This window comes from Podarcis cretensis (genome assembly GCF_951804945.1).
Source record: "Podarcis cretensis genome assembly, chromosome: 5".
Taxonomy (NCBI): domain Eukaryota; kingdom Metazoa; phylum Chordata; class Lepidosauria; order Squamata; family Lacertidae; genus Podarcis; species Podarcis cretensis.
This window is the reverse complement of record NC_137174.1, coordinates 37,843,723-37,866,900: the sequence shown is the minus strand read 5'-3', so window position 1 is coordinate 37,866,900 and position 23,178 is coordinate 37,843,723. Positions and strand designations below refer to the sequence as shown.

At 42.7% G+C, this 23,178-nt stretch overlaps 1 protein-coding gene across 1 annotated transcript; it reads right to left on the bottom strand.

Moving 5' to 3' along the window:
- Positions 1 to 1,360: 1,360 nt before the first annotated feature.
- On the bottom strand, positions 1,361 to 22,889 carry LOC307216303 (protein FRA10AC1 homolog). Its single transcript, XM_079976476.1, has 14 exons — positions 22,734 to 22,889; positions 19,132 to 19,208; positions 17,498 to 17,587; positions 17,364 to 17,409; positions 15,398 to 15,474; positions 14,589 to 14,672; positions 13,849 to 13,933; positions 11,922 to 11,967; positions 6,171 to 6,284; positions 4,996 to 5,038; positions 4,095 to 4,216; positions 3,340 to 3,378; positions 2,240 to 2,324; positions 1,361 to 1,474 (listed from the first exon to the last, which is right to left on the bottom strand). Exons 1-14 carry the CDS (start codon positions 22,749 to 22,751, stop codon positions 1,432 to 1,434), a joined length of 969 nt encoding a protein of 322 aa, XP_079832602.1. The 5' UTR covers positions 22,752 to 22,889; the 3' UTR covers positions 1,361 to 1,431.
- Positions 22,890 to 23,178: the final 289 nt, after the last annotated feature.

Here is a 23,178-nt window from a genome sequence, read left to right as displayed (position 1 = left end):
GAAAGACCTACAAGAAAAACTGGACCTCGACAATGGACACTTTATAGTGTTTGAAGCAGCAGATATCGTAGTGGACTCTTCCAAAGCCCTGAGAGACATGTTACACAGATGCAAGCTGATTGTTGCTTATTGGATTTGGCTCCCAACCAAACTTACAAGAAGGCAAAGATTTAACCTTTAAATCCACCTTCTTACCTAAAGAAGCCTTCACACACAGACAGCTACCTTTCTTTGCTATTCAAGGACACCCTTAATGATTTATCTTCCTTCTGTGTGCATGAATGCTGAAAAATATAATGAAATAACATTAAATGTGTGTAGAGATGTTCCAATATTCACTCAAGCTGTACACCAGGGTAAAAACATGTTCATGAATATATTGTGAATATGTTCAATTAGCGTTATTTTTTAAAAAAAACTTCTGGTCTTTTATTACCTGGCATATTTAATTGTCTACTTTCAAAATGATAAGCACACTACTTTAAATATAATTGTTCCACGCACCCCCCCAAAAATTAAATGTAAATGTCATGCAAAAATATGCTAATTTCTTTTTAAACCTTATTTCACATTGCTCAGGGACCAAACAAGATAGTTATTTTCGAGCATATTATTTATTAGAAGCATATGGTAAAATGCATTTAAGATATGTTGTACTTTGAACAAGGGAGAAAGAACCAGGCTGAAAGGTTGTGTGTTCTCGTCTTGCTATATGCTCAGGATTACATTCTAAAGGAAGATTACTGTTCGTTCACTGCTAAGGGGATCAGAAATCATGGATAATGCTTAAGCCGCATGTACCTTTGCCCAAGGCAAGCCATCTCCCTCGTTCATTAAAACAAAATGTGACAGTTAACTTAGTTCCCAGTCTTACGTATCTATCCTTCAAAAATAGCTAGCCATACAAGCGCTCATGCTAGTCTCACGTTTGATCATCAAACCTAATCATTCCCTCTAACAGCAAACTTTAATAGCAAACTGACTGCTAACATGTTTGGAGCCAAAACAGAAACGCTGAGGAAGAAGAGGAAGGTTATCAGTGATGCTGGGTAAGTTCTGAGGAATGCAGAACTACAAAGCAATAAAAGGCCCCAAAATTGCCTCTGCAAATTCATTTGGTGTTGTTGTTTTTTTGAAGTGAACATTAATCAGCTGCTGTGAATCTAACCTGTTCATCATAGAATGCTGAATCTTATCATAGTTTTTGAATGTAGTATATCACATGGAAATAATCTCTTAGGTTAAACTACTGCAAAAAACACACACAATCTTATGCCAGATATCTAAGTGAGCCTGTGAAGAAAAGTTGTGCTAGATAATTCTTATGCAATTAAAACCATATTTAAAGAAAAGTCAGATATGAAATTGGAAGCTTGATGTTTATTTACGGATTTTGATGATTCACGAAGTTCCAGATTTCCACATTACATTTCAGAGAAATAAGTCTTGAAAATACTCATCAAATTCTTCTTCCCTGTAAAACAATAGCAAATGGTATTAAGAAGCACTGGGGGGGGGGACATGCATGCAGTCATTTTCATTTACTCACAAAGACATTTTTCAGTCCAAGGTGTGGTACACCTTTTTAGGTGTGCTGGCAGGGTCTGCGCTGACAAAAATGTTGCACTATTGGGGCATATTGTTAAGGAAACATATGCTTACAATAATGCTTACAACTTATGGTGGCATGGCAGAGGTGCTGTACCAATCTTGCAAATAGATAACACATGCGCAAACAGTAATGCCAGGGTTGTTAGATCATTCAAATGTGTGAAATGGCTGAAACAAAACTGAGAAACCTACGGGAAGATTGAAATCTAAGGGGAATGCTTCCAAAGGATGGTGCTGCCTGCAGTGAGGCCCAAACTGCATCCTCGCCCACATTTAAAATGTCTTCCTGAACCTCCCAGACACCAATTGTTACCTTCCTTCTAAGGCTGGTGCTGTCTGTCTTCACCCTGTTGTATGATTGGCCCTGGCTGACAGATTTTTGACTACGCTATATGCCCACCACTTTCCCTCTTTTAGAGGCAGAGCAAATTTTATTTTACTAAGTTTCCAAATAAGTCTGCAATTTACAGAGAGGAGTTCTCTTCTCTGTTTCGTTTACTGAAGGAGGATATCTGCCCATAAAGGTTAACTGTAATTGTTACCAATTTGAGGAAAAACAACGTAATTATATTTATTTTAAATAAGCACCATCGTTTTAAAACAAACAGCTACTCGTCAAAAAACTGACCGGGTTTTCTCTTCAGTTTCTTGTGGTGGACCCTTCCAAAAATCAGCATCTGAGGGACCATCTTGCTCGTCATTATTGACAGAATCTGTGAATGAAAGAGTGATTTAGTAGTATTTAAAATGATTTTAGGAATGTCACATTTTAAACTATCTTTGTAAGATGCCCAAAGTGGCTGGGGAAACCCAGCCAGATGGGTGGGGTGTGAATATAGCAACAACAACAATCTGAAAGCATTTTCTTTATTAACAAGTCTCATTCACAATCCAATGAAGGTAACATTCTCAATCTATTTTTTGTAAATACTAAAACAGGAGAAGAATTGGGAACAGCAAGCTTATGGATACGCTGCAACTATATTTAGCTAGCTTATATTCCAATATCAACATTGTGAATAAGACTGACCAAGCCTTTCCTCTTTAAAATCCATCCCTTTGTAATCATGGTGTGCTTTTCTTCCTAAACAGGTAATTTTGGCATGGGATTTTGTGGGCTACAGCCCAACTGCATGAAGGCATAAGAGAAACAAATATTGTTGCAGGTTTAAATGACTTATGTTTATCACCTCTTTTCCTAATCCCAAACAAAGTATCTTTTTTAAACAAGGCAAAAGATGCAATGCAACTAAATAGCCAATGTGCTTTGGGTCCCAACTGCCTATCGGCTGTTTACAAACTGTAATTTTCTGCACTTCCACATGAGCATCAGAATGTACTTTCTTGCCACCTATCAACTCTGCATTGCGTTCAGTGGAATGGATATTTGAATGTGTATTCAAAATGCAGCCCCCAATCCACATCTTTGTGCATCTGGCAGCACCTAAGTACTTCTTAAAAAAAAAAAAAAGTTGGAGCACAGAACTTAATGCTTACTTGGGGTAGAAAATCTCCTGGTAACATGAGCTTCTTGCCGGCATTTTACAGAAAGGGCAACATGTGTCTATCTGGGTCACATGCATTTAGGAGGCCGGGCTCCAGGCTGGCCCAAGGACCTGCCTGCCTCTCCTCCACTTTGACTGACACGCTCAGCAGGAATGTGGCTGTGGTGATGGGCCCACCACTCCTTTAAGCCAAAAATCAAGATGTCACCTGCAATTTAGTTACCTTTGTCAGAATCGTCTGATTCTTCTAAGAATGACTGATCTGAAAACAGACATTTTTAGAATTATGTTAGTTACATGTCTAGTTATTCAAATACATGTACAAATATAATGTTAGAAACTCAACATCTACTTAGCAATTCCTGGCATTTGATAAGGCCAGAGAGAAATGCTAAAAAATAATAATTATGGTTTTTAACTTGTAAGCCTCAAATATATAACAAATACTTTTGGTTAATACCTAAATGTCAGTTTTCAGTAAATGAGTTTACCATGAAATGTTGCTAAATGTCCAACATAAACAGTGACCTAGGATGACATAAAGGCTAGTTCATCAGACAACAGGCTGCTTCCTCCACCAGGCCTCCTGTGCACAAATTCTCCTTCTACCCTCAACTGTAATTTGCAAACCACATGAAACACGGATAATCTTAATTTAGCACCTGAAACCAAGGTTTGGCTTGAAATGTCAGAGTAGAAGCACCCCAGGACAGAGAGATTTGCTTTCAAACGTACTTGGGAAACCTTCCCACCTGTAGGAAATAGACCAGGCGTTTTCCCCATCTCCCCTCTTCCTCCCATGTTTGTCCTTCCCTCTCACAACCGGATGTGATCTGCAATCCCACAGGCACACAAATCCTCCTGAGTCGAATCGGCTAGCAGTTTTCCAAAACACGAAATGTACATGTAGAGTCAAATTCAACTATGAATGTTAACATTTTAAAACAACCTCGCTTTAAGCATAAAGGTTTCTTTTACCTTTATGGCTCTTTCTTTTCTTTGGCTTGTGTCTGTGAGGTGAAGATAATCTTGTTTTCTTTGAAGCTTTGGAGCTTTGTTCTGTGCTTGCTCGCTTTTTCGTTGGTTTGACTTCCTTCCTCCTTTATAAAAGGGAGTGGATGTTAAAAGTTCTATCAATGTGTTTATCCAGCAACAAAAATATTACAGAAATATATAGTGGGTGGGGAAGGACTCTTTATAATTCCTGAACAGCCAACCCTGAAAAAATCAGTAAATTTGATGTTTTTAAACTGATCAATTTGAACATAGTATGGATGCTTTTTGTTTAAGAAAAGATGTTTCCTATATGCCCTAATAAAAGAGAAAAGGTTTGAGCCAACTCAGCTGCTTCCAAAAAAGGACCACATCTTAGTTGAACATAAAGGTGCAGAGTGTAACCTGAATCAAAGCTTAACCCCAGAACTGTGTGATGCTATCAATCAGTTCTTGAACCAGGAAAGTAAAAGTGGTGTCAATAAACATGCATACACGTTTCCCCAATCCCTTGAGGGGACTTTATGCATACACAAGCAGACTTCCGTATGTGTATATTGCTAACTGGACAAGCAAAGAGGTGTTTCATGGCTCTGCTCCCCAATCCAACAGCTGGGATTTCAGTTTTGGAAAAGCTGGAAACAATTGCTTGGGAGAGGAAGATAATTTCAGGTTGTGGCAAACATCTGTTGAGGAACTCACTGGAGCAGATCATGGAATCATAGAATTGTAAAATTGGGCGTGACCCCAAAGGTCATCAAGTCCGATCCCCTGCAATGTTGCAAATACACCAAGGGGAGGAGAGGAAACATAACCCCGCCGACATAGCATTGTGCATACAACACAGTATACCCAAACATATATACAAAGACTGTACTTTCGTTACCTGTGGTGAAAGTTTAATTTGTAAGAGCATTCGGGACAAAGCCCTTTAAAAAGAGGGGAAAAAAGAAGAATTAAATGTAGAGGAATTAAAATATCCCCATAAATTTACATCTAACATCAATTATCCCCATAAAGTCTGCTTTCACTTTTTGTAACATTGCCATGTCTAGCATGTCACACGTGCTGCACGCTAAAACCGTCGGGGTGGTTTTCAACTAAGTTGGTGTGTGTGTGTGTGTGTGTGTGTGTGTGTGTGGAATGAGGTCTGCTCGCACAGAAGGAATTTCCTCACTCTCCTCCCATTGGCACTGCCCAAATGTCCTCTGGAGAGTTGCTGGGACCCCCTGGTCAGGTTTAGGGCACACAAGGGAGTCACACAGGGGGAGGAGAGAGTGGGAAAGTCTCATAGAAAGACAAGACCTTGTTCCTTGTGTGCATGCCCCACTTAGTGCTACGCTGAATTCTGCCCTTGGGGGGCTACAATCCTATACCCAGTTTCTTGGGGGTAAGCATAACTGAACTCAATGGGACTTACTTTTGAGAAGATATGTGTTGGACTACCCTGTTGTTCAACCAAAGAAATCTTTGGTGGCCTTTGAACACAACACTAAGATATAATTTAACCACTAGAGGGATGAGCCTGAGCAAAGGGATGGGCTCATTTGCTCCCTGCTCACCTCCTCTTTTGCCGCAGAAGGTGGTTTTCAGCAAAGCCAAACAAAGGGGGTGAGCCAGGGGCTGCCCTGACCTTAAGTGGCCCTAGGAAGGCCCGCCCCTGCCGCCAGCCAATTGGCTGGCGCCACAGGGTATGCTAATTGGGTGAATCCCTGTCTCCTGCGAGGCTGACGCCAGCCTCGCAGAGTGTGGGCGGGGTCGTGATCCCACAACCCCCCCTCCTCCTGAAGGTCGGAAGGGGCATTCTACAGAAATCAGCTGGTTTGGAATGGATCCAGACTGCACTCCCCTTTTATGAACTCTGTACTTTAAAAAAATCCTGTAATGTGGGTTTATAAAAGTCCTAATGTAATTTTCTACCCCGAGTGAACATAAACAGTAATAATTCAGCTGGCCAGATCCATTTATAATTAGCCTTCTAAACCACTTTGAGGTTTTCATAAAATTAAGCAGTGTATTATTAAATAAAAATAAAAATCAAAGCTCACTATTAGAACTCACTTAATTTAACAAGTGCGTTTTTCTTTTCGCCATGCTCAACGTAACCAAAATTCACCTCCCAACTCTTCAAGCCTTCTTTCTCATCACAGTGCTTACTTCCACAGGAAAACTGACCTAGAAAGCAGGCAAAAGAGAAAAGAGCACTAAATTTATCTCTCCCCAGGTAAGTTCCTAACAATTAAGTTAACTGTTAAGGATACTACTACTAGGTTTGTTTAACAAGAGGGCCTTCTCAGTAGTGGCACCCTCCCTGTGGAACACTCTCCCTTCAGATGTCAAGGAAATAAACAACTATCTGACTTTTAGAAGACATCTGAAGGCAGTCCTGTATCGGGAAGTTTCTAATGTTTAAGGTTTCAATATGTTTTGATATATGCTGTGAGCCTCCCAGAGTGGCTGGGGAAATGTTATTATTATTATAAAATCATGCGGTATTTACAATGAAGATAAGGTTAGTCTAAATCAGCTGCAGTCTCCAGCACTTTGCATAGGCAAGGGAAGAAAAATAATATATTGCAAGATCAAGCAATTGCAATAACACTGTTTCCTTGGTTCTTCATGATCATTTGATGGTCCTGGGATGCCATACCCATACATTTCTATGGTCCAAAATCTAAGACATTGAGAAATATGAGTAATATATTGAAATCATTCCATTAGTGCACAATCCTAAACCAGCATGCCTATTTCAATGGCTGGAAGGGGTCAGAAAGGAACTCTGCCATGTGGGGGGAGGGGGTTGCCCCATGACAGAAGCCCTTGCTATGCCTAGAAAGGAGTCAAGTTCCCACCAGTGACAAACCCCAAACTGGAACATTATAGAGCATGGGGAGTTGGATCCCCAGGGGGCCTAACCCCAGGGGAAGAATAACAAAAATAAAAGGAACCTGCCCTCCCACCTTCTGCTCAGGCCAGTGTGGCTTCAGATGTGGTGGTAGGTGGAGCAGTGGTGGACGGTGGGGTCTCAAATTTCAGTGGCGCCCTGTGCAACACCCCCTGTTTTTCACCCTGCATTCTAAACCATGGTTGCAGCGGCCCCGAGGTTCCATGCCCAGTGCAACTGAACCAATTGTGTTGCCCTAAACCCCCTTCTGGGAGAGCTTCCACTCTTGCTTCTTCCTGCCGCTTATTACTGGGATGGATACGGGAAGAGCCAGCCCACTGATGAGGCGGGGTGAAGCAGCCACCCCAGGGGGTGGAAACAAAAGAGGTGTTCCCACAGTCACCCAGCCCACCCCACTGCCACCAGAGAAGCACCCCAGGCAAGGGAGGCTTTGTTGGGGCCATGGTGGAACCACATTCTGCTGTCCAGCTTTGCCGCTGGTCTCCCCCGCCCCTAGGAGTGAAGGGGGGTGGGTGGCCCAGCTGTGCAGAATGCTTTGCCTCTCACCCAGCAGGGTGGGGAGGTTTTGCAAGGGCTTTTCCTTGAGAGTAAGCCCCTCGCAGACCCACATGCCCTTCTCGGCACCACAGGAGTAACAGCAGTGTGCCAACTCATCCCAGGCCTCCCCTAGGTACTGGCACTGATGTCCCTGATCCGGGTGATTCCTTTGTGCATTTTAAATTATTTTTGTTAATTCTCCCCACCTCCCCAACCTCACTTTATGCCACGTTTTAACCTGTTGAAACTTCCCCGAGTTTTCCAAAAGCAGGTCGCCACAGAATCATAGAATTGCAGAGTTGAAAGGCACACGCCAAGGGTCACCTAGCAGAATCTCAGCTAAGGCATCCATGACAGCTGGTCATTAAGACAACCTCTGCTTAAAAACCTCCAATGGAGGGGAGTGTTGTGTTGGAGTGAAGGATGTGCTGCAATTCAGAACAAACCATTTAAAACCCCTGATAGGGATGAATAGCTGGACTCTGTACTGTGCACGTCTTTCTTAGGATGCTGTACTTCAGTAACGAAACGGGCACAGCATGTGGCAGCCTTGTTTCAGCATGTCCCACGAATGAAAGCCCAACATCTCGTTTGATTTCACTGGCTCTGTTGCGTTTCTAACCCCGTGTGTAGTACCAGAGACATACAGCCTCTCGGAAAATGAGACATCCCCATGCCTAGCGAGTGGTAACTATCTGTATTAATAGGCTCACCTCCAGAACTGTTTTTGAAAGATTAACCTCAGAATGTTCTGCCTAAGCTGCTAACCAATGGATTGACAGTGTCCTCAGATACTTCACTTCTGCTGTGCAAAACCAACCGTAATGCTAAAGCAGGAACCAAAGAGCACAGAATGCTGCTGCTCATTTACTTCTCCAAATGAATTAAGAGACACACAGTCAACCCTGGATAAAAGAACATTTGAATATTTATACAAAACACACAAACGGGAAGCATCAGGGTTTGTTTGTTTGTTTGTTTAATCAATACTGGTGTATTTTGTTTTAATTTACACCTACAGCAATCTGATGCCAGCATTAAAACTCTGGCTGATGGTGATGGGTTGGGATTGTAGCTTCAAGTCATATGCACAAGGGAGACAAAGGATGTGCCTGATTAATAGGCTGATTTTTAGACACAACAGAGCTCTTAATCTAAGAGGGGAGGAATCAAAATATATTTATGGACCCCCAAAGGCTTGAGCTGCTGTGGCACAAAACAGCTGTTGGGGAACCTTGGAAGAGGGGATTTAAGTCACTTAAGGGTTAAGCTGATCACTTTGTTTAGTGGTATGGAGGAATCTTCTCTGACAGCTGATTGGCACATATCTCTGGATGCTTCACCCTCAGCCGTACTGTATCTCTTAACTCACTTGCTGGAGTCATTGGGCTCCATCTACATCCTAGTGGTTTGGCACAATATTTCCTGCTTGTGGTTGGTATAACTATTTATTTATTAAATCTGTATGCCACCCTTCATCTGAAGATCATAGGGTGTTTCACAACATAAAAATGCAAAATGCAAAAACAAATTACATAGTAAAACAAAAACGAAACAATAACTCCCCTCCCACAAACACATTTAAAAGGCCATATAATGTTTACTCAGCCAAAGGCCTGGTTATAGAGAAATGTTTTCACCTGGTGCCTAAATATAAGTAATGAAGGCGCCAGGCGAGCCTCCCTAGGGTGAGCATTGCACAAACAGGCAGCCACCACAGAAAAGGCCCTTTCTTGTGTTGCTGCCCTCCAGACCTCTCATGGAGGAGGCACATGAATAAGGGCCTTGGATGACGATTGCAGGGTCTGGGACAGTTCATATGGGGAGAGGTGGTCCTTAAAGCATTGCAGTCCTGAGCTGTTTAAGGATTTATAGGTGAAAAACATCACTTTGAATTGGGCCCAGAAACTAATTGGCAGCCAATGCAGCTGGGCCAAGATCGATGTAATATGCTCCAACTGCCTTGCCCTGGTGAGCAACCTGGGTGCTGAATTCTGCACCAGCCAGAGTTTCCAAACCATCTTCAGAGGCAGCCCTACGTATAACGTGCTGCAGTAATCTAGAGGATACCAGAGCATAGGCAACAGTAGTTATCTGGGGCGTAGCTGAACCACCAGCTGTAGCTGACAGAAGGCACTCTGCACCACCGAGGCCACCTGAGCCTCAAAGGATCCAGAAGCAGCCCCATGCTCCTTCAGAGGGAGTGTAACCCCATCAAGAGCAGGCAACCTCCCATCCATCTAGGAACCTCCCACTAACAGTACCTCAGTCTTATCTGGATTGAGCTTCAGTTTGTTGGCTCTCATCCAGTCCATTACTGATGTAAGGCAGTGGTCCAGCACATCCACTGCCACACCTGCAGATAGAAAGGAGGAGGAGAGCTGTGTGTCATCAGCTCTTTGCTCACAACATACTCCAAACCTCCAGATAGCCCCACTCAGCAGCTTTATGTAAATATTAAACAGCATGGAGGATAAAAATGAACCCTGAAGTAACCCCACACTGAAGGCTCCCCGGGTCTGAAGATGGGTCCTCCCCAAGCATCACCCTCTGGAAATGACCATCCAAGTAGGACGGGAATCACCATAAAGGAGTGCCCCCCCACCCTAACTTCGACAGCCATGCTAGAAGGATACCATGGTCAATGGTATTGAAAGCCACTGAGGTCAAGGAAAACTGTCTTTCTCCCAAGAGAGTTCATCATACAGGGTGACCAAAGCTTTCTGTGCCAAAAGCAGACCTCAACCCTGACTGAAATAGATCTACAAAATCAGTTTCCTCCAAGAACATCTGGCATCAAAATAAGTACAATGAAAATGTTTGATATGAACCTCCTGGTTATGGAAGGAAAACACAACTTGTTTCATTAAATGATAGCTAAGAAGCCAAACCAGAATTCAAAAGAATATGTCATTTTAAAATTAATGTCACTGCTGCTTGTTTTTCTTACATACTGGGCTGGGAGAAGCTTTAAACAGCTTCTATTGCCTTGCTAAGATGTATGCAAAATCAGAATGTTTGATTTGAGAATGCTAATAAAATAATATACAAAACATGTTTTGCAAGAGTAAGTTCTGCAAAACAGATTACACAACTGCATCTAGAAATGTTTACAAAATTGCTGAATGCTTGCGCCCCTTAGTGGTGAACTATATTATTGATCTATGCTAATAGCTGCTGGTAACTGCAGCTGTCTTTGTGAAGACAGCCTATGGTTTCAGAAATAATAATTGAGAAACAATAAATAAATGCAGAATATATATTAGCGGTCTACTGCATTGCTAGAAGAAGAAACTGTCACAAGAAGCTATCCATAGCACAGCTGTGCTTCCTATACATCGTTTATTGGAACTTGATCAGATATATTTATATCTTCAAACTTTCTATAAATTACAAAGTATCTATGGTTCCAAGCCATCAGAAGCTCCCACTGGTGAAAATTGCATTCGCAGCTTCTACCAATCTCTCCTCACCCCTGCAGCCCCAATGCCACCACCTACACAGCTCCAGAGGATGGCCCAACTTAGTTGTGGGGGCACAGGGAGCTGCAGCAGGAAAGGGAAATTCTACCAGCCAGAGCCTGCATCAATAGGCAGGCATGAGAAAAGATTGGATGGACTGTCAAGGAGTGAGACATACAAAAAAACTCATGTTAGTATCAACAGTCCTCTTGCCCTGTCTACTTTACTACCTATGGTTGCATTAGCAAATGCTTCTTGAAACAATACATACTACAGTGGTTCCTCAGGTTACATACGCTTCAGGTGACAGACTCCGCTAACCCAGAAATAGTGCTTCAGGTTAAGAACTTTGCTTCAGGATGAGAACAGAAATCGTGCTCCAGCAGCGCGGCAGCAGCAAGAGGGCCCATTAGCTAAAGTGGTGCTTCAGGTTAAGAACAGTTTCAGGTTAAGTACAGACCTCCGGAACGAATTAAGTACTTAACCTGAGGTACCACTGTAAATGAAATTAAGCTTGTTTCTCAGCTATTCTTCACCCAGATCATTAAAGCACTCTAGAGATGGTAACTGCCATGACAGAACGATATAAGCTAATTTCATGTTATCGTGTATATCTTGAAAAAAATAGTCATTGTGTGACAATGTAATAAGTAAGAGAGAACAAGTAAAAACATTCATTCAAAAAGGCTTGGATCTCAAAGTTCCCTATGTGAGCATAAAGACCAAGGGAGAATCCCCTCCTAGCTGCACCCTTCCACACTAAGGCTCATAATGTTACAGAAGGTTTATCAGCTGGCAAACAACAGTTGGGGGCAGGGGCTGGAGCAGGAAGCTCCATTCTCTGAACAGAACTCTGCTCATAGAAGTTACAATTCAAACCACAATAAGAAAAAAAAAATAACAACTTGCCTTTTCCTGACACAACCTCTTTCTCATGTCTCCATCTAAATCCAAACTGTTAGAAGAATAAAAGACATGCAGTAAGTATTTTGCACTTACACATTCAGTGCATCCAGTGCAACTGAGATATTTCTCTTATGCCTCAGGTATTGCAATTATATTTTTCTAGTTCATTATCACTGAATTATTATGATATTGAGCTACGTGTTCCACAGAAAATGGTAAGAATGGATTTCATAGACTCTGATAACTGCTAGTAGGCAAGAAATAGGAATGATTAAAATATGAACTGGTAAGATCCACCCTCGCCTGGAATTGCTTCTGGTGTCACTCTAAAGGTTGCTCTTCCTCCACTTCAAAGTGTTTAATCCAACTTTTCGTACTTCCTCTGTACCATTTAAATTTTCTCCTCAAAGGATACATGAAAAACATGGGAGCTCTTGCAGCAAGTTGCAGGATAACCTTTCATTTGTTCAGAAGACACGGTCCATCCTGAATCTTGACCCAAACACAAGGCCATTCCAACTTTTTCAAAATATCTTATCACAGAGGTCATCAACTTGTTCATGGTCCCAGGAGCAGAGCAGGTAATGAGATGATCATGAGCTTCAGGGGTGCCAGTGAAATACCCAGCTAGACGCATGACACTACCTGGGAGCAGGGGAAACCTGTGAAGGTGACTGCTGGGATCAAGGCCTATCTGAGAGCCTCCAACTCCTACAGGAACCCCAGGCTCCTTTGTATGACTAGCCAGGTCAGATCTGTACCTGCAAGCCTCTCCAGAACTGGCAAAACAGACAGTAACAAATATAGATGGTATGAATTGTCTGTGCAGGTAGGGGACAGAGAGGTGAAAAGAGCACTCTGGGGAAGTAATACAGGATATATGCATTCCTGAGGTCTTCGCCCTGCCATCCCCTCTCACCATACCCCATTTAAAAAGCTGTGTAATGAATAAGACTACGATGTGTACTTTCAATCAAGGGCATTCCCTCTCCAAAAATCCCTGCTTTGAAAAGAAAGACAGACTGCAAATAACACTGTACAGAAAAGTTGGTACTTCCAATTTGCTGATCTAGATCCAACATACTGGCCACCTAGCTATACTCCCTTTTATCATCAAATGACAAGGAATAGACAAAGCACTGTTATGAATAATAGTCTTATGTCTACTTTTGTCTGTGCCAAAGTCCTGCTCAGCCTCTGCATTTTCAGCAAGGTGCAAGCAGGTAAAAAGTGTAACCTACAGCAAGAGCCATTGTGGGTAGTAGCCACTGATAGCAATATTCCACATGAATTTGTCTATTCCTGTTTTAAAGCCATCCAAATTGGTGGCTATCACTACAGCTTGTAAGAGTGAATTCCATAGTGTCTCTCTGCACTGTGTGAAGAAGTACAGTGGTACCTCAGGTTACAGATGCTTCAGGTTACAGACTCCTCTAACCCAGAAATAGTACTTCGGGTTAGGAACTTTGCTTCAGGATGAGAACAGAAATCGTGCTCTGGCAGCAGGAGGCCCCATTAGCTAAAGTGGTACCTCAGGTTAAGAACAGTTTCAGGTTAAGAACGGACCTCCAGAACGAATTGAGTTCTTAACCCGAGGTATCACTGTACGTAATTTCTTCTGTTTGTTCTGAATCTTGCAACATTCAGCTTCATAGGATGTCCATGAGTTCTAATACTATAAAACAGCCACAGTCACCTCCATGAGAACCTACATTCTTGTGTGTATATACTGTCCTGTATAATGTCCTGGTTTGCAAACCAGGACATTCTATCTACAGTTCCTATTATTGGCCACAGGTGTTAAGATATTGGCTATGTTTCTACCTATAGTCTCTGCAATAGCATACATGGCCTTAAGAGAGATTACATTCACTTGGATGAACATAGACAGCCCCCCCCCCCCGAGTTACAAAATTTGTCCAGCATGTACCTTGTTCTCTTTGTATTTAGTCAGATCTGCTATGCAGTACTCCTTGAATAATTTATCGTAGTATTTCTTGCTGAGCCTCTTCTCCCTGAAAGACGGAGACATTATTATGTGTTAGTTGGTTAGACAACGCAAATGTGGGCAAAAGATAGAAGTTTTTTTCTATCTTTTTATCTTATATTAAAAAGGCAGGAATACTAGCAAGGTAGTTTTATAAATGTACAGCTGTCACAGAAAATTAAAGAAAAAGCACAATTCAATGACCTTTTCTTTAAATACTTTAACATCCTATGCATTTATGCAGAAACCACCCTGTGTTTAAATGGGGATAGTGAATGTAGAGGTGTAGAGAATTGGTGGGCCGGTTGGACAACTCCCATCAGTCCTGGCTAGCATGATAAGGGATAGCCAATGGTAAAGAATGAGAGGAGCTACAGCCCAACAACATCTAGAGAGCCACAAGTTCTGCACATCTGGTGTATAGAATTGCAGCCTAACACACAGCTGAGAAACAGCTTTGAAGATGCCTTGTTTTGTAGCATTAAAAACAAATCACTAGATTGCTTTTAATTGGCAATGCACAACAATAATTCCCACTCACTCACATCATGAGTGTATTAGCCACAAAAGTGTACAATTAGACTCCTTAAGTTTATCAAGCCATTTTACATAAAAAGACTATGTATGAATTAACATATTTATACAAAAGAGAAATAAATGAGATCAATCCCAGCCCAAGTTACCAGTTCATGTCAGCTTCATCTTCCTCTCTCCACAAGAATCTGTGGTTTTCTCTTATAATGTCAAGGTCAGTCTTGTCATTTTCTCTGTTAAAAACAATATCAATCAGTTATCAAATGTTTTGTTTTTTTTAAAAAAAAAAGATCACCTCTCTTCATTTGTTGCATTTCCTTTCAGAATCTCTAACACATTCAGTTTCATTTTATAGCTCACTTTTCCAGAAAAATCTGTGTCCAAAGTGGCACATAATGCATACAAAATACACAACGAGCAATGTTTGCCCCTGCCCTTATGCAGCATTTGAAAGGGTGGAACACTTTGCAATTCAGCAAGGAGGAGATGGAGGCAGGAAAGACTTAAGCAACTTCTGCTCCTGACCCAATAGGGAGGGAGGTTTGGCTGGCTGTAAAATGCCTTAAGTCTGCCTCCCAACTGAGTTGGGGAAAACATGGAACCCGTCCATCCCGCTACTCTTCTGTGCAGGGCTCACTGGACTCTTCAAGACCAAATGAGATGTTCTGCCTTCATCTTACATGGCTGTGGGATGGGATTCCCCCCCCCACTCTGCACTATATCATTGTATTGCTTTTCCCCAACACAAACAACAACATGGGATGGATGCAAGTAAATTGTAACATGTGAAGCACTCCAGAATTATCCAGAGTTTACTTCTGCCCGGCCCACTCCTATTTACTCAAAAGTACGCCCTCAGTGATTTCACTTTTAACTTGCTCTCTATTATTTATGCATAAGATTACAGACTTAGTAACTTCTGAAAGCAGACAGACTTCTGTAATTATTTTGTACTCACCCTGAACGTTTGAAATCTTCTTTCTTGCCACCATAGTACAAAATATAGTCATTGACCATTTTCTTATGTCTTGCATACTGACAAAAATTAAGGAATTTGCTGACAGCATTTTCCTGCTTCCCAAATAAGAAATAAGATAACTGGAAAGCTATCGTTCCTTTGCTGAAAGAACTCTGCCTACACCTAGCAAAATTGAAAATGGCTCATACAGCATATGAAGGACCACTCAAGGAACAAGACAAAGATTTCTGCAAGAGAGAAGTTGGGGAGATTGGCAAATCTAGTGACAAAATTTTACCATTCCAAAATAAAATCTACACTGGAAGGTTCCAATTTGGACCATTTCATACAAGTGTCAACCACAGTGCATTTGCCAAAATTAGCACTATGACCACATGATGTAGATTTCTGATGAAAATACTGAACAAGGAAAATACTCATAATATGGTAATTCCCGATATAATGTCTTATAATTTTTTTTTACACAGGCTTCTTCTGTGCTGGTTATTTTTAACCAAGGACAGCACAATACATACAGGCAGGTAACTGCAGGGGTGGGGGCAGAATATTTAGTTATTTTAGAATTGTTCCAGAACTGGTTACATAAAAGACGTCTAGAAGTGTTGCTTCCTTTGTCAATAAAGCAACAGGCTTTCAGCCATGCTATCATAAATCATTTATCAAGCTTCTAACTTACACAGCACGTATACAAATATAGACAGAGAGCTCTGCCTCTAGGATATAGCACTAAATATTACAAGACAAGGCATAGACAGTTGAACTTTGTACACTATTACTGACACAGGCCTAATATATATGAAGCTGAACTAAGGACACCTCACTCCATGTAAATAGAGAAAGCAATCCACCCATCAGCTGGATTCATGACAGACAAGGAATGCTACCCCCAAAAAATGAGGTAAAGCAAAACAATGGAATATGCATACCGAGCAAAAGACACAAACTATTCAACTATTAACACCGCATTTCATTGAAGAGGTGTCTGGAGCGGATTGGTCACTGCCTGTATATTATTGACTAGAATCCAGCTTTGGAGTCTTACCTCTCTTCCATCCACACGTTTGTTGTCTTAAAAGACAGCAAGAACAGAAGTAGGAGAGTCCAAGTTAGTTCTTCTACTCAATTGAGGAAGCCTCTAAGTCAGACTCAATAGCACTTGTGGTGGTGTAGTGGCACTGCTCACCAGGTTCCCCAATGCAAAGTGTGGTTGTGGGCATAATGGTGTCAGAGTGGCTCCACCACTGTGCCCACACTGAGCTCTCCTCCTGGCAACTGGCAGAGATGCTCCCTGTTTAGAAGCCAGGTGAGCGATGCTACCCCACCTGCCCTACTGACTGCAACTGGTACTGTTCAACCTGCTGCAGTAGTTACATCTGCTGAATTCTCCTTGCAATAAGAAAAGGGCACTGAGGCTCACTAGGAGGAGTTGCAATCCATTTGCCTCTTTTCCTCTCTCCAACAGCCTTCAGTCACCTTCCTGGAGAAGAAAAGCAGCACACGTATCACTAAAGAGCTCAGTCTCACTCAATGACTCCCTCTCAGGTCATCATATTGTCAGTTCTGCTCCAGATCATATGAAGGAGTGTGGGTGGGCCGGTTGTGTCAAGTCAAGTTGGTGTTTCTGTTGGGAGTTCAGAAGGAATAAATTGTTCTAGCAGGTGGTATGGGCAAGGGCCCTGATTGGCAGGTGGTAGCAATGAGATCCACACAGTGCCACAAGAGTGCTTCCTAGAAAAACTTACATATAACAAGATTATATTTGTGGCAAATTTAATGGCTGGTACTTAACTTTGTTCAGCAAATTCCTCTCTTAGATCATGAGAAATGAAATCCTATACCCTAAACCTAAGGAAGCAACCTCTCAAACAAAGGTGTCTTTCATGAAGTTTCCTCTTCTCAAAATTAAGACGAACTGTTTCTTCATCAACACAAATTTAAAGGATACAGCATCCAATGCTAGGAAATGAAATCTTTGATTTCTTGCTTCTTCCCTGGTAAAAACAACAATGTTATTCTAGTTGTCTACATGCCATGTGCTTAATGCTGTTCTGAAAACATTCCATAAGTATGGCAAAGTACCTGTCCCATTCATCTGTCGCCACCTGTCTGTGGGCCACCTTGCTCTGTTTTTCTTTCTGGAAGGGCTTTTTGAGTAATGCATCTTCATTCCTTATCATGCAGGAGGGGAAACACACAGAATTGGTTATTAGATGAAAATACATATAAACAGAGCAGCAACTTAGTGTTAAAGGAAAAGCTTACCCCCTGTCAATAATTAGTTGGACCACTTGGAGAAGGGATGGGAAGTAGGAGGTTGATCTACACCACCACTCATTCGCCCCCCCCCGCCCCCCACGGTATAGAGCAGGGCCAGCAACTCCCACTGCTACAGCATGGGCTTCCTCTACACCCCTCTATTGCTTCTGGATTAGCAATTGGAAGGCCAATGGATCATCCTCAGGAGTCAGACTTGACCCTGGATTTTCCAGGCACTGATCTCTAACTTATTGGGTAAAGGAAGCTGTGTTGGCCCATGAGAAAAACCCCAAAGTCCACATTCCTAAATAACAATAAGTAGTACTCAGACATCTGGGATCAGGAGCAAGGGCTTACAGATTGGAACATGTAGCTTTCATATGGGTTTAAAATCTAGCAAATCTCTAGATATTTAGCACTATGTGTTAGTTCTCCATAGGAATCGCTCCTAAAGGACTACCATGCAAAAAAAGCTCACTAAGGTTTCTTCTCTGCAAATCAAATTGCATCCCTATCTTGACATCTGAGAAACATTACAAGAGTGAACTAGGAAACTACTTTCTTATTTTCAAGTTTAATGTCTGTTACTTCTTTACATCTACATGTTTACAACATTTCTGATGCTCTGAGCAGCTGGTAGAGATGAAAGATCTATCCCTGGAATGCAACCCAATGAGTTGCTTAGCTGCCTTTATGCATGTCTTCTAAACAGGGACGCTCTAGTTCTTTCTCCAAGACATTTATACAGCTGAGACAGGAAGTCTGGCACTCTATGCAATGCGCTGGTGTCATCTACGGTTAGGCCAGCCCAGTGTGCAGAAAATGTTGCACTAGAACTGACATTCAGCCAAGGCTGGGGCAAGGAAGTTATATTCTTTGATCTACTCTCCTGAAGTTAAGCAGACAGCCCCAGCTGGTTTTGGTGTTGTTGTTTTTGAATGCTGTCTTCAGCACAGGAAAGGCAACTAACCATTAGATTAATAAATAATCCACATAAATAAATTATTTAGGCATGTTTAGGGATTTACTCCCAGGTAAGTGTGCATAGGACTGCACCCTTAGTTGCCACAAAAACGAGTAATAGGATATAATAATCAAGCAGCAAGAGCACTCCATTCCCTTCCAGCAGGTATCTTATTCTTTCATAGCCTGCTGCCACCTGGCTTTGACTGCTTTGATCTCTCATTCAGTAGCTTGATTAATCCTGCTGAGATGTGGCAGAGGGAAAATCAGACTAAGGGACCAAGTAGGCCTCAGTGCTGTTCTTGTAGAGATGAAGCACAGAACTGCAAGAAATGAGATGGCACAGAGACACTAGATGAGCACAGCAGTTCTCCTCTCCCCCACTCCTCATTGGAGACAGCACTCTCTGTCAAGCTTGAGAGAAAGAAGACGAAGGAGTCTGTCATTTACACTCCTAGGGAGGACCTTATAATACTACTAGTAAAAGGCATTACCTATTTTTCTGCTGGTCCGATTTCTCTGCTGTTTCATCATCACTAAAATCAGAGTCATATCCTCCATGGCCAAGGATCTGGGAGGGGAATTACAAGACACAGAATCTAGTAAATTTAAGTATCACAAGACACTGATTTAAAAGAGAATTGCCATCATTTCTCACTAAGTTTAAAGGAACAAGAAGCATGTTTTGATAGCCGATCCAAACTACTTATTGGCTTCATAAACAGAGAGAAGATGAGAGGAACTAAACAGATTTCTGCTTGTACCCTCTGCTTAGAAAACCACACCCCATAAGAACAGGACTTCATCAATTGTCTCTGACTCCAGAGACTACTGAAGAGGACTGTCACAACAGCAGCAGCCACACATCCTTGCATGTCTCTTCCAATGAAGTTTCACTTCAGGAGCACATAAGAGGTGATGCGGAAATGCTCCAACTTCCCTCTCACCTAGGAGCAGAAGATGTAAAGAGGCTCTCTGCACACATATATTCACCAGTGCATCAGAAGATCCTACTATCATCTACATGTTATTGCCCATCTTTCAGTGGCTAGCCCATCTTTGACTTTCTCAGGTCTTTGCATAACACCCTGCCAGCACCATGGAAAAACCAGGAGTTGCTAACATGGTGCCTTCCAGAGGCTGCTGGACTACAACTCCCATAATTCCTGACTACTGGCTATGCTATGGTTTTAGAGTGGAATCCAAAAGTATCTGGAAGGTACAACATTGGCTACTCATGCCCTGACTGACAGGTCCTAACACCTTTTCAACCAAGTCCTCCAAGTAAACTCTACAATGAACTAGATTCTACTTCTGTCTTATCTAGGAAATGATTCAGAGATGATGGAACAAGGCAACACCATAAGCCAGGCACTGAAGCATCTAGGACTGGTTCACAGAGTCCTATTTCCAGTTTTTCTCTTCACACAATCAGCAATAGTGGCTCTCCAGTGAAGCATATGTCCATGATTATAAATTTACAGGAAAAAATATGTCAGAATGAAAATATGGAATTTATTAACTAGGATGGATCCATAATACTTCTTCCTTACACACAATGCACACCAGCATTCGGTCTCAATTTAGGAGAAAGTGAACTTTCCCCCTTTCAGTAAGTCACTCTCTAATATATAAATTGCACGTCTGGTTTAGAAAATGCCATACACTGATCAAAGAGCAGTAAAAGGATATAATGATCCCCAACTTTCATTTAGGCTTATGAGTAAAAAGGAGGGATTCTAATCTGTAATTGTGAGACAGCGCAAAATCAAGGTGTGATAATTATTCTGCATAAAAAAGGATGGCATGCAAGAGTGCCATCTTATGTACGGGGCATCACCAGAGTAACTAGGACGGACAATTACTATGAAGTAGCCCGACAGCATTCATTGTTATGAGAATAACTGCAGTAATACCTGGCAATACCTTTCTGCTCTGAGAGGCCAGAGTTCAAATCCCTACTCTGGTATGAAGCCCACTGTGTGACCTTGGGACATTCAGCCTAACCTACTTCACAGGGTTGTTATGATGTTAAACTGAAAGCAAGAGAGGCACCTTGAACTCATTGGAGGAAAGGTGGGTTATAAATGCAGTTATAAATATATAAAATCTCTGGCGGTGACAGCTTATTTCTGTTGTCATTCTTTATCTGCAGCTCCAGGAATTAACATGTTCTTGCAGTTTAGTGCAGATTATTCTTAATAACAACTGCATGTTTTTCTATACTATTTTAATACAAGATATATACAAACTGTAACAAGACTAGAATTTAGTCATGCTGGCCACATGACCTGGAAGCTGTCTGCAGACAAATGCTGGCTCCTCGGCCTGTGGAGCGAGATGAGCACCGCAACCCCGGAGTCGTCTGCGATTGGACCTAACGGTCAGGGGTACCTTTACCTTTTTAAGGCACATAGAATACCTCACCCTTTAACATTTTTCAGTGCCAATGTGTTTGGCATAGTGTTTAAAAGTGGCGAGAAAAGAATGTTTTTCCGTCCTTTCAAAATATGTATATGGAAGAAACAGTTCTAATATGCAGTAGCAATTGTGAATACTGAATCAGAGGAAAATAGTTATTTTATGTGTGTCTTTTAACTGGCCTGGGTTCACTAGATAAAAAGCAGTATGTAAATAATCTTTTAAAAAAAACACCCCCCAAGCAAGCATGTTTACATAACACTTACGATAATTAGAGGACCGGGTGGAGCTGTGGGTTAAACCACAGAGCCTAGGACTTGCCGATCAGAAGGTCAGCGGTTCGAATCCCCGCAACGGGGTGAGCTCCCGTTGCTCAGTCCTGCTCCTGCCAACCTAGCAGTTTGAAAGCACGTCAAAGTGCAAGTAGATAAATAGGTACCGCCCCGGCAGGAAGGTAAATGGTGTTTCCGTGAGCTGCTCTGGTTCGCCAGAAGCGGCTTAGTCATGCTGGCCACATGACCTGGAAGCTGTATGGGGGCTTCCTCGGCCAGTAAAGCGAGATGAGTGCCGCAACCCCAGAGTTGGTCATGACTGGATCTAATGGTCAGGGGTCCCTTTACCTTTACTATGATAATTAGTGAGGCTGAGAAACACAAGGCTGAGGTTGCAATCCTAGATATCAGGGGTGGAAAGCCTGTGGCACCCCAGCTGGACTCCCATCAGCCAGAGCCAGGATGCCCAAAAGCCAGGGATGGGGGGAGCCACAGTTTACAACATCTGGAGGGTCCATTCGGTTCTCCCTCTCCACTGTACCATTTCCTTGTGCGTGACCTCATCTGCGAGCAGCAGCAAAATATTATACTGCAAATGTTGCCGAATCAGTACAGAAAACAAGATTAGAGCCATTTTAAAATAAAGCCAGATCCTCTTTTTTTCATTTGCATTTTGTCCTTCTTTCAAGAATCCGGCTGGGAGGCACCCACGACTTTATTCCCAAATTAAACTTCGTGAGATAAAACAAAATAAAAAAATTTCTTCCAGTAGCACCTTAAAGACCAACTAAGCTAGTTCTTGGTATGAGCTTTCGGGTGCATGCACACTTCTTCAGATACCAATGCACACGAAAGCTCATACCAAGAACTAACTTAGTTGGTCTTTAAGGTGCTACTGGAAGAATTTTTTTTATTTTGTTTTGACTATGGCAGACCAACACGGCTACCTATCTGTAACTGGAACTTCGTGAGATAAGACTGATGAGAAATAAGTTGCTTTTCCACGGAATTAAACTTCAGGCCTCCTCGGTCCAAGTGTGACCCTGTGCCCATCAACCTACACCATACCCATTGCTAGCCAGTGCAGAATTTACCCCATATATATAAACCGGGGTTTTTAAAAACAAAAACAAAAAACGTTTAAGTGGTAAGCCTCCGACATTCAAACCTTAAATGCGGAGAGTGGTGGACGTGCGCATGCAAGTTTCGGGGTCGGAACTGCCTTAAGAGATGTGATTCCCCTCCTGCCTCCTCTCCCCAAACCCACAGGAGAGTCTTCGGGACTATTATTCTTATTTTCATTTTTGCTGCCCGACCCGCAGCGAGCGCCTTCCCAGCCGGTCACTGAGGCGACGGGCCTCCGTTTCCTTCTCCCTCCCCCGGGGCGAGGGGCTCCGACTCACCGCATTCGAGAGCTTCATCTCCGACTTGCAGCCCGTTCGCTTTGCCTGGGAGGAAGAAGCGAGGCGCTTAGGCCTCTCCTCCTCCCGCGCAGGAGTCCCTCAGAGAGAAAGGCCCCGTCGGAAACCGCGTCCGCAGCCCCAGGGGGCCGGGTGGAGAAAGCTTTGGCCGCGCTAGGCGGCGACTCTCCGGGGCCGGATCCTTGTCCGCCTGAGGTAACTCTCGCTCGCTCGCTCGCTCGCTCTCCCCCCTGACTTGGGAGTCGTCGGCGGGCGGCTTTCTTCGCTCCCTCTCCGAGTAGAAGGACAAGCCTGCAAATCTCCGCCCGCCCCAGCTGAGGGGGGAGGCCGGCCACCTTCTTGCCGAGCAGAGCGCCTCCCTTTCGGTCCTGCGAGAAGGCGCCGTGTGTGGTATGAGGCGCCCCCAGGTGTGGTGGTCGGTAGCGAA

Excerpts from the sequence above, each read along its gene's own strand:
- LOC307216303 (XM_079976476.1), bottom strand. Across the intron at positions 4,217-4,995 it reads AAATTAAACTTTCACCACAG|GAGGAAGGAAGTCAAACCAA; the intron begins GTAACGAAAGTA and ends CCTTTTATAAAG. Across the intron at positions 2,325-3,339 it reads ATCAGACGATTCTGACAAAG|ATTCTGTCAATAATGACGAG; the intron begins GTAACTAAATTG and ends TTTCATTCACAG.